General features: G+C 36.4%; 2 protein-coding genes across 2 annotated transcripts; both read right to left on the bottom strand.

Moving 5' to 3' along the window:
- Positions 1–744: 744 nt before the first annotated feature.
- On the bottom strand, positions 745–7,465 carry LOC308684434 (aminopeptidase N). Its single transcript, XM_081355642.1, has 20 exons — positions 6,919–7,465; positions 6,343–6,485; positions 5,826–5,959; positions 5,564–5,690; positions 5,317–5,471; positions 5,106–5,219; positions 4,192–4,335; positions 4,032–4,097; positions 3,862–3,927; positions 3,532–3,704; positions 3,358–3,434; positions 3,085–3,218; positions 2,937–2,992; positions 2,661–2,808; positions 2,470–2,561; positions 2,218–2,328; positions 1,900–2,067; positions 1,684–1,824; positions 1,494–1,575; positions 745–1,375 (listed from the first exon to the last, which is right to left on the bottom strand). The coding sequence occupies exons 1-20, from the start codon at positions 7,446–7,448 to the stop codon at positions 1,223–1,225; spliced, it is 2,814 nt and encodes a 937-aa protein (XP_081211768.1). The 5' UTR covers positions 7,449–7,465; the 3' UTR covers positions 745–1,222.
- A 430-nt stretch (positions 7,466–7,895) lies between these two features.
- Positions 7,896–15,507, bottom strand: anpepb.1 (alanyl (membrane) aminopeptidase b, tandem duplicate 1). The gene is made up of 20 exons (XM_081355641.1): positions 14,902–15,507; positions 14,679–14,821; positions 13,758–13,894; positions 13,523–13,649; positions 13,175–13,329; positions 12,311–12,424; positions 12,065–12,208; positions 11,910–11,975; positions 11,734–11,799; positions 11,472–11,644; positions 11,247–11,323; positions 10,591–10,724; positions 10,410–10,465; positions 10,178–10,325; positions 9,994–10,082; positions 9,784–9,894; positions 8,897–9,064; positions 8,673–8,813; positions 8,495–8,576; positions 7,896–8,403 (listed from the first exon to the last, which is right to left on the bottom strand). The coding sequence occupies exons 1-20, from the start codon at positions 15,483–15,485 to the stop codon at positions 8,254–8,256; spliced, it is 2,865 nt and encodes a 954-aa protein (XP_081211767.1). The 5' UTR covers positions 15,486–15,507; the 3' UTR covers positions 7,896–8,253.
- Positions 15,508–15,827: the final 320 nt, after the last annotated feature.

The following is a 15,827-nucleotide window of genomic DNA, read 5'->3' as shown; positions in this document are numbered from 1 at the left end:
AAGATGTTATGGAGAAAAAAAAATGTGTTGAATAGATAAATGTAAGTCCATACTAAATAGATGGCTGCAGAGGGATCTTACAATTTTTGGAAGGGTTCTTTTATCTAAAATGGATAGTTTGTCCAGACTCATCTATCCAGCTTTCTCCTTGCCCATATTGACACGAATGATTAGATTAATAAATAAGGTGAATTTGATGACTCTTGTGCATTTTTTATCACAGAAATCATAACCTTCTAAGGAGAGCTGTCTCAGTTCTGGGGAGATTTTGGAGTACAGTTAATCTTAAAGGTATGGCTCTGATCATTCTATTTAAAAAAATTAACGGTACACTGTAATTGGAATTTCTCTCTATCCAGTAACAAATTTCCATTATCATCCAAGAAATGGGCAACAGCCCAAATCCCTTTAGATTTCCATTCCTCTACAGATTTTATGCCAAACTTTATATATCTACTATTCCAAAATCTTTAATGTAGCCTATATTTGCTAACAAGCACATCAGTATTTATTACATGCACACTAGTATTTTTAAAGCGTATAAGCTACACATTGTAATTATTAATACTGACTAATATTAATTAATAGTCAGACTATATGTCACATTTCAGATGGATGAAAGTGCAAACAGGTTTTGTTTTGGGACATTTGTCATGTTCTCAGATTGCTCACTTTTAAATTGATAAATTAATTTAATTGGTCAGTTGATTATCACCTCAAACCTTACAATAATTAATCAAAAGAGTAAACCAAATAATCTTTAATGTATATTTGCTCTCTCAGTACCCCCCCGTCATCAATGGCCTTGTTTCTCACACAAGCAATCAATAAAAATACAAAAAAAATATGAAATAGGCACATATACTGAATATATAGCCAGACAGATTCTCAAATGAAAACTCCTATGCAAAACAGCAAGCACAATCTAGTATGAATGCACACAAATAGGAATGTGCAGTAGCTTATATGATAATCTCTTTGTGGTTCTGCAATAATGTTTTACTCACAGTATTTATTTTATTACAGAGCAAATTTTTATTTAACAAACCATTCAAATTAACTGGATAAACATTGAAGTACTTTAAAAGTTTTTTTTTTCTCAGTATACACAGTCCACCTGGTTATGCTTTTTGGTTGACCAAAAATGTTTTATGTTTTTTATATATCATCACACATAGAGATACACAGGAGACTGACATAATTTGTACAGTGTCATATATTTTTAAGCAGATTCAGCCACCAGCCAGTCTGTGATTTCTCGTTGGTTTTCAGACACCCATTTTATATTTGCTTTAGTCTTCTCAATGGCCTGTTCCAGAGCCGCTGTCCCTGATCCAAAGCCGATCGCTGAATTGTCACTCTTAAACTGCAGAAGCTTTTCACATGTAGAGATATGAAAAACAAAAACAGAAATGTATAAATAGAGTTTAATAGTTTAATAGAATTAAATTCTAACAATGTTACTGATTTGTGTAGCAATACAAAATACACACCTGCTCAAGTTCTGATTCAGTTGAAAATGATTTGGTTGTACCACTTATAAGGCTGGCAAAGTTAAAGGACCCAACACCATACCTAGGGACACAAACTCATTTTGGTCATCAGATTAAAACTGCATTTCAAATTAATTAAAATGACCATGACCATTTCTGTATCAGTATGTGTGTTGTTCATAAAGCTCACTCTGTGAACATAAACGCCCAGTTCTTCCTCACAAAGTCCCAAGCCAATGTTTGACCATCTGGGTTGCCAGCAATATCCACAATGACAGAGGTAGCGTCCTGTTTACGGATCATTGATGCATCAAGCGTGTACTCAAGGTACCTATATTTATGACAATAAAATAAGTTATTCCTTTTAAAATTGTCTGTATGTTCCCAAAAATACTATCTTGCAAACCTTTCTAAAAGCATGTGATCTTTTGCACAAGCCAGGGATGACATGAGTTTGTCAGCTTCTATCGCGATGGTGGCATTCTTAAACATCTGCCAGCCAAAGTCCCACTCTTCAGCGCCCCCTGTGGCAATAGCGCTGCAGTACACTGTAGACCTCAAATTGGGGTGAATCCTTTCAAAAAGAGAACTGAATTAGATCTATGAAATATGGCCAGACTGAGAAGACTTCTGCTTGTCTTGCATATCTCCTGCAGTTTTATATTGGATTGCTTGACTGGAAGATCAAAATACTTAGGGCCCTCCTTGTAGCGGGTAAACTTACGGGTTGTGGTTTGGTTGGTCCATCCACTGTCTGTACCAGCCTGTGGTAAGATTTTGACATTCCTTTACACCAGTGCCGCAGGCAAATCTAATGGCATTAACTTGATTGTACCTACACAGTGGAAAAAGAATAACAAATATGTGCCAGTAGTTTATGATTTCTCTTAATAAAGATAATTTCAGCAACAACAACAAAAAAAATGAAATGAAATTGTCATCAATGATTGCATTAAAAAAAGTTTTGGATTCTTACTGGTCTGTGTGGCTAGAGGGCACACGTGACCAATCTTCAGTAATACTCTTGAAATGTTCAAAAAGTGGGGTCACCTGCTTCTTGGTGTAGTTCTACAACAATAAATTCAAAATTCACACTAATCTGGAATCAATATACACATTTTCTAAGAAAGAATGTTTTTTTCAATATATGTGAAGTATTTTACAGACCTGTAGAAGTTCATAGACATCGGTTTGTGTAAACATTAGGTAGAAATAATCCAGGTTGTTGAGAGCAGACTGCCATGGCATATATTCCCTTTCTTTAATTAAGTATTTTGTAGTTTTTAGCGCTACAGTGACAGGAACTATCTTCGCCCTTCAAAAAGAATTATGATTCAGTGTGGAACTTAATTTAAATGTGCATACACAAATAAAAAATTATATTACACTATAATAAATAATATTGCACCTAATTCTCTATTTTTTTGCTCTATGTATTTTTACCTTGCAAGGTTAAATGCATCATCCACTATCTGAGCTCTGTTTATGACTGGGATGACCTTTAAAAAAGAAAGAAATACAGAGATAAATGTGGTCAAATGTATTAATTAGAACTGGGTCTGTGATTTCAATGACACGTCTCTGTCTTTACCTCATGTTTCTCAGTCAGTTGATTCAGGAGACGCTCCCAGTTCTCAGTGTTATAGTTCACTCTGTAATATCCTGTGACGTTCAGATTCACCAGCACCCATTCATTTTCAGTCGTCTTCATATCATTGTTAAAACCTACGAATAGATTATTATTTTAGTTCATTTATTATGTTATATAGGTAAAAAAAAGTGAGTTTGTCCAATTCAGAGCCTGGTGAAAGATCAAAATGCCACCATAAAAACTAAATAATTGACTAATTATTTTTGTTCATACCAGTTTTTTCCAAGAGCCAAAAGCGTGACTGCTCCACCTCTGCCTTCATCCAGTTGATGGGTACAATCCATTCATAACTATAAGAATGAGTAGAAATAGATATAACACTAAAGAAAACAGATCTAAACACAACACTTTCTGCTCTGATAGCTTTGGAGATGAGTTTAGGCCTACTTGAATGGAGAAGACCTCTCCAATAAAGACTCAGGATCCAAAAGGAAGTGCATCTGAGAGACCTGGCCTGACGTAGTGTTGACTGTGACCACCGGAAAGCCCATTTGAAGAACCCAGCGGTCCATGATTTCTTTGACTCTTAAGGGAAGAACTGTTCCAGTTTTATCAACAGCCTAGAGATGTTAAATGAGAGTGATTAATCAACCAATAGAGGGCAGTATTGATACATGTTTTGAGTTAGTTTGGTCTTCTGAGTACATTTTAATATTATTATATTTAAATATTAGTCAAATAATGTAAGTATGAGTTTACTTTTTTTATGCAACTCACAGTTTGAAGGTGATTCCACAGATCTTCACCGACTGTATTTTGATAGGCGAACATGGTCAGATATGTCTTTTTTGGGGGGGAGGGGTTCACAGATATCAGAAATTAAAAGAACATTTGATTTTTTGATTTTTATTATCTGATGTAACATAACTGCATTGTAATTTCCTCACATTTAGTCCTTGTACGAACACAGACTCTGTAAGGAAGTCTGATAGCATTCTCAACACCGACGCCCCCTGCAGGTTAACAGAGAAAAAAACACAACACTTAGTTTAAAAGTAGTAATAATCAATTAATTTTTCCCAGTGGAGTCTATCATACGCCCAGCACCTTACTGTAGGAGACCGTATCAAACTGCTCATTGATCTGCTCTGGTTTTATAATATCTTTCTCCTCAGAAGACAGGGGATGGGAGGAGGCCAGAGCATCCACAGCAAAAACACGGTGTACGTCTTTAAGGATGATCAAGTCTTTCTGTGGGAGCGTTAATAGAGAAAGAATATCTGTCTAGGTGAGCAAGCAACAAATGAGTCTTTTCTATAAATGTTCTCATAATTAAGAACATATCCATAATATTGTTTTCACAATTTTAAAAAGAAGAACAAAATATAGAGACATTGATAACGCAAGTCAAAAGAAAATCAATTTTACCATCACCCCCACAGCAGCGTTAACTAGTTTTTTTATAACTTGATGCAAAGGTAATATAATACAAATAATGATATAAATGTATAGGCTACTTAAAAAAATATAAATTAAAAAAAATAAAAATAATTATACAACATTTTTTGCAGTATTTACGATGTTGATGTCCGTTAAAACGCGTCATCACAGTCTGTATAAAGTCCAATGGTCGCCTGAGGAAAATTACAAAAGGCGCGAGTAATGTGTCCCCTAAATTTCACCTCAACAAAGTTTTTTTTCCCATTCTTAAAACCCTCAATGTATCCACCATAGACTGTAAAGGTCTCTACTTATTTTTTTACAGTCTATGGTCTCCACACAGGTCACCAAAATGAAGATGTGTCACAATGGGCCGCATTTCAGCGACAGGTACACAGGGCAGGGCCTACTTTGTTCAAATTTTCCAAGGCAAATTACTAAACTACTATTTTGTCATGCTATGAACGATATGAACATGAAATTAGTTTAATGCAGTAATACAAAATACACTTTAAAAGATGTAAATAAATGTTTATGACTGATTAGAAGTTAGTTAGTGTGTTAAAGTTGTGAACACTCACCACATTCCAGGACGGTTCAGCAAAGTCTGCACCAAGATACGACACATAAGAGGCGAAACCTTCGTTCAACCAAACTTCATTCCACCACTTTAGAGTCACAAGGTTACCAAACCACTGACCATAAAACAAACAAGCCATATTATTATTATTATATAACACATAGTGTAGCCATTTAAAACCTCTCATATCATAATTTTATAAATACAAGTACCATGTGAGCCAATTCATGGGCTATAATGGTGGCCGTTCTCTCTTTGTTTGCATTAGAGGAGATGACTGGATCATATAGAAGGTTTGTCTCCCTGTATGTCACCAGCCCCCAATTCTCCATCGCCCCAAAGTAAAAATCAGGCAGGGCAATCTGGTCTTCAAGGTAGAGAATTAAAAATCCTTACGTATTTTTTTTTTCTTCCCAAAGCTATAATCTTCATGAGATGATTTTAGATGCTTAAACATACCTGATTTAGAGAGTGGATATGGGACACTGTAATAGTTTTCAAAAAACTTGAGGATTGGCCCAGTTATATTCAGAGCATAATCACCATGGCCGTCCTCAATGGCTTTCTTACGAGCCCATATTCGTATCTGTTCACAGCAAACAATTTAGTAATATGCAACACGAGCAGATATGCTGTAAAGCTCATTCTGTGGTCAATAAATGTAAGATTTTTATCTTTTAAAGCGGCTATACTGCTCATAAAAGGCGACTGATGGCCATACCAAGGTGTCATTCGCTGATGTAATATTTGTGTAGTCACTGACAACAAGTGCCAATAGATATGAGGACATGTTCTTTGTGGGCTCAAATGTTGTCACAGTAACAGGATGTCCATCAAGAACGGTGTCCACTTTCTCTGAATGAGGAAAACAAGCAGTAAATTAGATCATCTATCTATCTATCTATCCATATACAGTATCTATGCCTTTTTGCCTTTTCAAGGCTTTTTAAACTTTTAAACTGTTTGATATTGTATAATTTTCTGCACGCTATTACAGTACCTAAAGCAAAATAAATAAATTAAACTATGCACAACTACATTTATTTTTATTACACTTTAAAAAATAGGGCTGCCGATAGAATGAAATATGATTAATCTCATAATTTCCAACCGGTCTTTAGAAAGCAGATTGAAAATGTAATACTGTAAACTTCAGTAAATGTTTTCCATGTTTGCCCTTGCCTATGGTAGTTAACATAGTCAAAAAGAGTGTGAAACTGTCTTTAGTAGAAACTGACCAATTTCCATTCCATTGGACAGGGCCACAGTTCCTCTGTCATGGATGAGAGTGATGTAGAAAACTGCTCTCATTGCAGGCTCATCGAAACACGGGAAGGTCTTGCGAGCATGTGTGGGATGCATCTGGCTGGTGGCAACTATCCTGGAGGAAATAATTATCATTAAATCGCTAAGATAAAGTGTTCCTAACACCAGAGGTAGGTACAGACCATAAAATAAGCATTGGGTTATTAGTATACCATTTTGGGGAACAGTATTTTCTGTGTCCAAACAATGTGTGCACACATGAGAAATCCTTCTGGATGTTATGTAATGCTCAAACACATAAAAAAGCGGCTTTATGGATCCAGTAAGTAATCTTCCCCTTTTATATGAAGGTACAAAGGTTTAACAGAAATAAAGCGGCCAAGAGACTCATCAAACAAACATGTGACCTGCCAACTGCAATAGCCTTGATGCTGATCTTGATATCTCAGGTGTTTTTTTCATCTGCCACCTGAGAGTTTATTTTAGAGTTCCTGACTGGTTGTATTTCAGATCTGTGTTCAGATCTCAAAAAGTATAGTTGGACTTACTTTTTCTCTCCATTTTCATAATATTCACTCCGGTAGAACCCTGCCAGGTCATCTGCAAGTTCTCCCACAAACTCTGTGGAAAGCTCATAGAGCTCTCCAGCCTTCAGTTTTCCATTCAACTGTATGACAAGGTACTGCGTCGTCTCCTGCATCCATGTTTTCTGTATTGATGGCGCTACCACAGTACCAATCGCAGAGAGTTTGGCCAGATATCCATCTGTTGAGGTCAGGTTTAGCTTATTGGAGTGAATGAGGATGAGATCGGTCTCCCTCAGACATTTGAAGATCACCGTGGACTTTCCAGTGAACACAAAGAGGCCATAAATGTTCGGCTGAAGTCGAGGCCAGAGAGTGATGTTGTAGTAGTCTGGAACCAGCGTGACTGGTAGACGATAATCTTTCCAGGGCTCAGCAGGAGGTTGTGTAGAAGGAAGGAGTTGAATGGTCCACAACCCAACAATGGTGGCCAGCGATGCCATTCCCAGTAAAGTGCACCCAACACACATTGGACTAAAATTGATTCCCACCATGTTCACTGTCACCACAGGTCAGCAAAGATCAGACCTAACTGTGATGGCATTTTATTTATTCTTCCCACCTTCTCTCCTCCCAAAGGGGAATAATGGCTCATCCATTAACACTGAGACTAGCCAGTGAAAGAACCTGGTAACCTGATAAGTTGAGGTGCACTAAGATAATATATTATGGCATGTGTCTTTCCTGACATGTTTATGCAGCCATTACTCTTTAGTAAAATGTGATGCAGAAAATCGTGGGAAGAAGCTTAGAAAAACAAGCATGGCAGCGTCACAGCTGTGAAATCATCTGATATAATCTAAAATGTTTTCATTTAATTTAACCTTTTTGATGAGTCAGTGTAAAATATTAATAAAAAATAAGTTTATATCCTACACAGTAACATATAAAGTACTACAATACAAAAGTTTGAAAATTGGCTAGAAAAGTACAAGATAGTTCATGGATTTAAGTGTTTATTTTCATTAGACAAAATATGAAAATGATAAATACCAAAGATTTCTACTATTTGCATATTCAGTTCATTTTAATTCATTCTACAAAATTACTTTATCTTTTTACAAAAAATAATCGAAGGAAATAACAATTAGAACATGAGGCACACTTTAAAGAAAAATGTATATACTGTACATCATCATAGGAAGAAAGAAGCTCTGGAAAATATTGCAATTTAGAACATCCTGAATAATAAATAATCATTTTCTTTCATGCTAAAACCCTCTAGGCCAGGCAAAACAATGTCCCAGTGTTACTGTCATCCTCAGAGCAAGCAAACTACAGTATGTTCATCTTTCAGGTTTACGATGGATTTTTGAACCATTCTAAGACTGCATCTTTGTTCTGCTCGACCCATTTGATGTTGGCGTTAGTCCTCTCGATGGATTGCTGAATGGCAAGGGTTCCTGAACCGAAACCTATGTTGGCGTTGTCATCCCTGAACTGTATCAGCTGTGTTTTTAAAACAAAACAGATTCAGAAACATTCAGATATAAGTATCTGTTGTACAAGATGTTAATAAAAAAAGGGGAAGATCACATACCTGTTGCAGTTCAAACTGAGTTGAGAATCTCTTTGTGACACCATTGATCAGATTGGAGAAAGAGAAAGATCCACCTCCGTACCTAATGAAGAATGAACAGTGGATATTGTAGCTATAGAAAACTGCTATTTGTATTTTTAAGCAAGTAATAGCATAGTCCCCCGTATTTGTTTCTTACTGATTGAAAATGTACTCCCAGTTGGCCCTAACAAAATCCCAAGCCAACGATTGGCCGGCCACATTGCTTGCAATGCTGATGATGGTAGAGGTGGCATCTTGCTTCCGAATTTTCGTTGCATCCAAAGTGTAACTGAGATACCTACAACATCAATCAAAGCACATGTATTTAGCTAAATACAATGAGAGAAGCTTGTAATTGTCAGCATTAACCTGTGAGCTCACCTGTTCAGTAACCAGGGCTTGGTGGCACATGCCATTGCAGCTCTCAGTTTATCTTTCTCTGAAGCAACATTGGTTTTTTCAAACATTTCCCAAGCAAAGTCCCACTCCTTTTCACCACCCGCAGCAATGGCACTGCAGTACACTGTCGACCTCAAGTTGGCGTGAATACTGATGCAGAGAAAAAAATTATAGTGACAGATTATTAAAAATGACAGTTAAATGGCAATCTATTAATTTAAGATAATCAGCTGATATTTTTACAATCTATAAAAGTACTGATATACTGCAAAGACTCATGAAACAAAATACAGTGCCCCCCAAAAAACATATATTTTGCAGTGTTTGGGTATGTATAAAATAAAATAATTTATGTATATATACCAGGTGTCAAATGATTCTAAACCTTTTCTAATAAACTAACTTTTCTGAGCCATTATTTTTTTATAAATAATTTATTACATTTACAGACATGTTCTAAAAATGTTTGACAACCAAAATATTTTTTTATATATATCTTTTAAAAACATTTTAAACATATTTATTGCTTTATACTTTCATTTTGTGAATTTTTTTCTAATGCAATGACATTAAAACATTTTTAAGTGTAACTAAAATATCCAAATACTTTTTGTGGTAACTTTAAATGCATAAGGATATATATCTATATATATATATCCTTATGCATTTAAAGTTGCCCCCCCCCCCAAAAAAAAAAATATATATATATGTATTTTCAGTGATTATTAGAAACATTAGAAACATTTATAATGATAATAATATTTTGAAACTAAGTATATCTGCATCAGTATACATTTTAACTATGATGCACTCAGGAAAGATAATCAGACACTCTCTAAGATTTCTATTTACTCCTGATTGAAACTCACGGGTTGTCATCTTGATTTTCCATCCACTGTTGGAACCAATCTTTTACTAGAGTCGTACAGTTTTCCAAACCAGTACTGCAGGCAACTCTGAGCGCATTTACTTGATTATATCTGCAGATACAAGGGCATTAATACAGTGAATAAAGACTTGAGAGCAAATCTAAGCATTTATCTCAATATAAATTAAGCCTCTATATGTGCAGGACTTACTGGTCAGTGTGTCCTTGTGGCACATCCTTCCAATCTGTAAGATCTGCATAGTGTTTAAACAAAGGTGCCACCTTTTGTCCAACATACGCCTGCAGGTTTGAAATAATGTGATGTTAGAATTAGATGTTAGATGTCAGAAGCTTAGTTCAGTTGATGTTCTGAAATATCCAGAGACGAAGCTTACCTGCATAGGGCCGTACAGCTCTGTGCGATCAAACATGAGGTAAAAGTAGTCCAGGTTGTCCAGAGCAGACTCCCAAGGCATGTACTCAGTTTCATCGGAGAGGAACAGTGTGGTTCTTAGAGCTAATGTTGTTGATATAATTCCTGCTCTGTAAAGGGCGGAGATACGTTTTAGCATTTGGACTGACTGGGAATTACACTCCTAAGTTTGAAGAATGAAGTTTGGATCTTACTTGGCCAGGTTAAAAGCATCATCAATTAACTGTGCCCGGTTAATAACTGGAATGTTCTAAATGGAAAAAGATTGCTGTCAATTATTATGCTGAATAATAACATCAAAATTTCAAAGTAAGTTAAAATTAAAGTATCTTTAACAATATTCCCTTTGTTTTTAATACATGTATTTATTCTTACCTGTCTGGATGTCTGGAGAACATTAAGTAGGCGTTCCCAGTTTACTTGATCATAGTTAACCCTGTAGTATCCTGTCACGTTGATGTTGGCCAGAACCCAGTCATTTTCATTTGTTTTCAGTTCATCTGCTTTTTCTAATTTAGAAAAGGAAATACACAGATTTATGTTAAAGCATACACTATTGTCCTTTATTAGCATCCAATGATAATTTGCAAATATAATTAAGTGCAAAGTTCACACAAACTTGAAAAATCTGTCATCGTTATCATGGCTTTCTTTTCTCAGTGGGAAAAAGGAGAAAGATATTTAGCAGAATGTCCAAGCTGTTTAATGAAAAGCATTTAATGAAAGTGGATGTTGACCACAGCTGCCAAAGTTATCAAACGCCTTCAGAAGATTTGGAATATAGAATACAAATGGTATGTAATACTTTTTTTTTTGCAGCTTTGAAAGCTTTGGTCTTCATCCACTGTCACTGTATAAAACAGAGCAGTTGTGGCATTCTGCTAAACTTCTCTTTTGGAGTCCCACATAAAGTCATACAGGTTTAGAACAACATGAAGGTAAATAAATAATGACAGAATTTTCATTTTTGTGTGAACTATCACTATCACAACAAATATAATTGTGAATGTGAGTGTCATCTTCAAACTCACCAGTTTTCTGTAGCAGCCATCTTATGGGTTGTTCTGTTCCTGTCTTTGTCCATGTAAGTGGTACAAACCACTCATAGCTAAAAAATAAAAAATAAAGAATATTCTGATATTAGTATTTTTAGTAATTCTTAGGTATAGTGTATCTAATTCTTAAAGTATCTAGTAAATGGTGCCATAATTAAAATCAGTAATAGGTGCTTTTAGAAAAAAATATTTTTTACATACTTAAACTCTGATGGCCTGTCTGGTTTACTGTTAGGGTCTAGGAGGAAATGCTCCTGTGTGATCTGGCCAGCTGTTGTGTCAAAAGTGACCACAGGGAAGCCCATTTGAAGAACCCAGCGGTCCATAATTTCTTGCACAGTTTTGGGCAGTTGGTAGCCAGTCTCGTCCACAGCCTACAACATTTCAAATATGAGCGCTTGTGTTTTGTGCCAACAAATCTGATAATTATACTGCTGATCATTCTTGTTGAATTACAACATACCCTTTGTAGATGGTCCCAAAGGTCTGTGTACACCGTGTTGCTGAATTTGAAATGATCCAGATAGGTCTGTTAAAAAACAAATTTGTTGTGAATGTACAAAAACATTCTCTAGATCAAAAACATATTACATTTTTATTGTACGGCACACTAAGGAAAAGCATTCAAAGGGAGCTTACTTGGAGGCCTTGAGTAAACACTGGCTCAGTCAGAAAATCAGATAGCATCCTAAGTACTGATGCCCCCTAGAGGAAAAGACTGCATGTTATCAGACCAACCACATGTAATCAGCATGTTCTTGATTATGAAACTTAGCAAACAGTTCCCACACTACCTTACTGTAGGAGATGGTATCAAACACTTCACTAATTTGCTCCGGTCTTTGGATCTCCTCTTCTTTAGATGACAAAGGGTGAGACGAGGCCAGTGCATCTATGGCGAAAACTTTGTGCACATCATCAAGAACGATCAGATCTTTCTGTGGGATAGAAATAGAGAAGTCAGTTATGATTTCATCTGCTCTTAGTGATAGATTTTAGCATCTAGCATTATTGCCCTGGCTTTAGCTTCAAACACTCACAATGTTCCATTCCGGCTCAGCTTCATCCGCCCCAAGATATTCTACGTAAGATGCAAAACCTTCATTGAGCCACAGGTCATTCCACCACCTGATAGTCACGAGGTTTCCAAACCACTAAAAAAGAAACAGGAAGATGGCGAAAAGTAAACTTTACAGTTGTTAAAGGAGAACTCCGGTCAATTTTAACATTGAGCTTTTTTTGTACATTTGGAGTGCTGTCAATACAGAGAACAACGACAAAAATCAGTGTTGCCTACACCGAGTTATTCTATTTTTAAAATTTGCACCCTGTTGACTTCAATGGGGCAAGTTTTAAACCTGCTTTTAGCCTCTTAACATCCTTGATGTGTCACAGAAAATGTGAGTGATTTCTTCAGAGTGAACACGAGTGAATCTGACTGCAGTAGATGTGAAATATATGTATAAAAATGATGTTATTTAAGCCAGCGCAAATACCTGTGTTTACATCCTGTTTTTCGGTTGAAGTCCAAAGTAGTCGATTGCCGAGTTCACGTGCGTGATCATTGGTAACTAAACCTATGCGCGTGAACTCGGCAATCGACTACTTTGAACTTCAACCACTTCACAACTTAACAACTTCAAGGATGTTAAGAGGCTAAAAGCAGGTTTAGTACTTGCCCCATTGAAGTCAACAGGGTGCAAATTTTAAAAATAGAATAACTCGGTGTAGGCAACACCGGTTTTTGTCGTTGTTCTCTGTATTGACAGCACTCCAAATGTACAATAAAATGAGCTCAATGTTAAAATTGACTGGAGTTCTCCTTTAAGTTGATTTAAAAAAAACTTCTGTAAATCGTTTTCCATTTAGAGATTCAAATTGGAAAAAAGGACTCCTGATCATACCTGATGGGCAAGTTCGTGAGCAATAACAGCAGCAATCCTCTCTTTGTTTCCATTTGAGGATATTTTTTCATCGTACAGCAGGGCCGTCTCTCTGTATGTGATTAAGCCCCAGTTTTCCATTGCACCGGCATTGAAGTCCGGCAGGGCGATTTGATCTGTGCAACATTTTGAGGAATGAGTTAAACTTCTAAAAACCATCTAAAAGGTTTAAGTAGTAACATAATCTTACTTAAACTGTCATTTCAATAATAAAACTATTTCATTGCCTCATAAAATATTGGTCATAACACAATCAACAAACTAAATAACCCTTTTTTTAATAATATCTTGCTCATAGGCTCTTTTTACCTGATTTAGGCAGCGGATAGGGGACTCTGTAATACTCCTCAAAGAATCTGAGAATCGGTCCTGTCACATTGAGTGCATACTGTCCTTGTCCTGCATTTATGGCTTCTTTGCGGGCAAAAATTCGAATCTGTTTGTATAAATGACAGTATGGAATTTTTTAGGACATTTTTTCTAAATGATCTTGGTGGGCAAGATAACTTAGTTTTCTCTGTAGACCTTGTGAAAAGATAATTACCTGTGGATCTGCACCTATTTGTTCAATGGAGATGAAATCACTGACAATAAATGCTAACAAATATGTTGACATTACTTCTGTGGGTGCAAATACTGTTTTGGTTACAGTAGTGCCATCCACCGTCATCTGACTCTCGTCTGAAAGTCAAAAAGAGATATTGATGATAAAACTCAATCAGATGGATTTTCATAACAATTTCTTGAAATCAATTTGAATGAATAAAGGAAACTAATTAATCACACTTCTCTATAGTATAGTTAATAGTTTTTATATTTACAACAGTATAAACTCTTTTCACATGTCTGGGGTTCTCAGAAGCGCAAGTCGTCATAGTTGGGTAAACATATAAAGGGGTGAATTGGAGATGACAGCAAATATAAAGTTTTGTATTCCCCTTTGCTCCAATATCAAAAGAAAAAAAATCCAAGATAGCATTTCCAGTAGCATTGGTCAGAAGAGAGAAAGACCACTTGCTCTAATGTTTTTTAAAATGAAAATATAAAAAACTTTACTAGATTTGTGATGTTGATAACTGAAAAGGCATCATCACAGTCTGTGAAAAGAGTCCATAGTTTTTTTCCAGTAATAAACTACCTTATCAAACGAGTATCAAACACTACATCACTGTTTTTAAGCTATAGGAATAATCAAACATGTTAACTCTCACAGTCTTCTTACATAGTGTTACAAAAGAAAGTCTAATTCATTCTAGCATAGGACCATCTGATTAATTTTAGTGAATCAATTTATCCTGAAGTTTCCTCTCTCTCAAAAGTATCATCAAGGTAACTACTTTTTTATAGCAGTGACTTCACTGTAGTTCAACTTTTTTAAATTCTAAATAACTTGTAGCTTGGCAAGCTGTGTTTTTAAAGCAGCCTCCCTAACACTGTTCCTATACAGAATAAAGTGTTAATTTACCTATCACAACGCCATTGGAGAGGGCCGTGGTTCCTTGATCATGGAGAATAGTGATGTGGAATACCGCTTTCATTGCGGGTTCATCAAAGCAAGGGAACGCTTTCCTGGCATCTGTTGGCTGCATCTGGGTTGTTGCGACCACTCTGAAGAAGAACAGAGATTTAACTATATACGAAATGTCTTTCAGAACAGAAGGAACATATAGGACAGATCAACTTCTTACTTCTTCACTCCATTCTCGTCAAAGTATTCACTTCGGTAGAAGCCGCCCAAGTCATCTGCAAGTTCACCCACAAATTCTGTGTAGAGCTCATAGCTCTCCCCAGCAGTTAAACTTTCTTTCAGTTTAATCACCATATACTGTGTTTTTGGGTACATCACTGTTGAGTCTATGGAAGGAGCTGGCTTGCTTCCATGTGCTGTCAAGGTGACTGGCTTTGTCATGTTCAGCTTGTTGGAGTGAATGATGATGAGGTCTGTCTTTTCCACACATCTGAAGATCACGCTGGACATCCCTGTGAAGACGTAGAGCCCGGTTTGATCCGGCGTGAGCCGTGGCCACAGAGTCACATTGTAGGTTTGTGGACTTAGAGTTTGAGGAAGGCGCCACTGGTCCCATGGTTCATTGGATGGTGCTGTTGTTGGTGGAACTGATGTGGTTACCTCAGCTGTGGGTTTAACTTCATTGCTCCTGGACTTCTCTTGGGAGTAGACCACTGAGAGGGCGATGATTGTGGCTACTGCTGCAGCACCTACCACAATCAGTACTATCCCGACAGTTTTACTCAGGTAGAAACCCTTTCCCATGCTTGAGGAATGACAGGATGAGAGGAGTGAAACTGACATCTGCACAACTTTTTTATTTAAAGAATGGGAAGTCTCTCCTCCCACATGAATTAATGTGTCATCCATTAACACAGTGTACGAGAGGGCATGTGAAATATCAGAGGGGTTTAGAAAGTCATTGATGCCTGATGTGTTATCAAAATGTTGCTGTTACTCACTGTTCTACACTTTTTCAGTGATGTGATTACATTCTAATGGTTAAATTATTGGCATATTGTAAATATATTTAGCAAATTACCAAAACGTTCAAAAATTACCCCAAATATATTAGAAAAGAGACAAGCAAAACATTTAAAACACTGG

The sequence above is a fragment of the Scardinius erythrophthalmus genome (assembly GCF_964197995.2).
Source record: "Scardinius erythrophthalmus genome assembly, chromosome: 24".
NCBI classification, from domain to species: Eukaryota; Metazoa; Chordata; class Actinopteri; order Cypriniformes; family Leuciscidae; genus Scardinius; species Scardinius erythrophthalmus.
Note: the sequence above shows the minus strand (reverse complement) of the source record. Positions and strands in the feature narration are given on the sequence as shown.

Excerpts from the sequence above, each read along its gene's own strand:
- anpepb.1 (XM_081355641.1), bottom strand. The coding sequence starts at position 15,485 with ATGGGAAAGGGTTTCTACCTGAGTAAAACTGTCGGGATAGTACTGATT. Across the intron at positions 11,645-11,733 it reads TTTGGGACCATCTACAAAGG|GCTGTGGACGAGACTGGCTA; the intron begins GTATGTTGTAAT and ends GAAATGTTGTAG. Across the intron at positions 10,725-11,246 it reads ATGGCTGCTACAGAAAACTG|AAAAAGCAGATGAACTGAAA; the intron begins GTGAGTTTGAAG and ends TTTCTAAATTAG.
- LOC308684434 (XM_081355642.1), bottom strand. The coding sequence starts at position 7,448 with ATGGTGGGAATCAATTTTAGTCCAATGTGTGTTGGGTGCACTTTACTG. Across the intron at positions 4,098-4,191 it reads ATACGGTCTCCTACAGTAAG|GGGGCGTCGGTGTTGAGAAT; the intron begins GTGCTGGGCGTA and ends GTTAACCTGCAG. Across the intron at positions 1,576-1,683 it reads TGGGCGTTTATGTTCACAGA|GTATGGTGTTGGGTCCTTTA; the intron begins GTGAGCTTTATG and ends TTGTGTCCCTAG.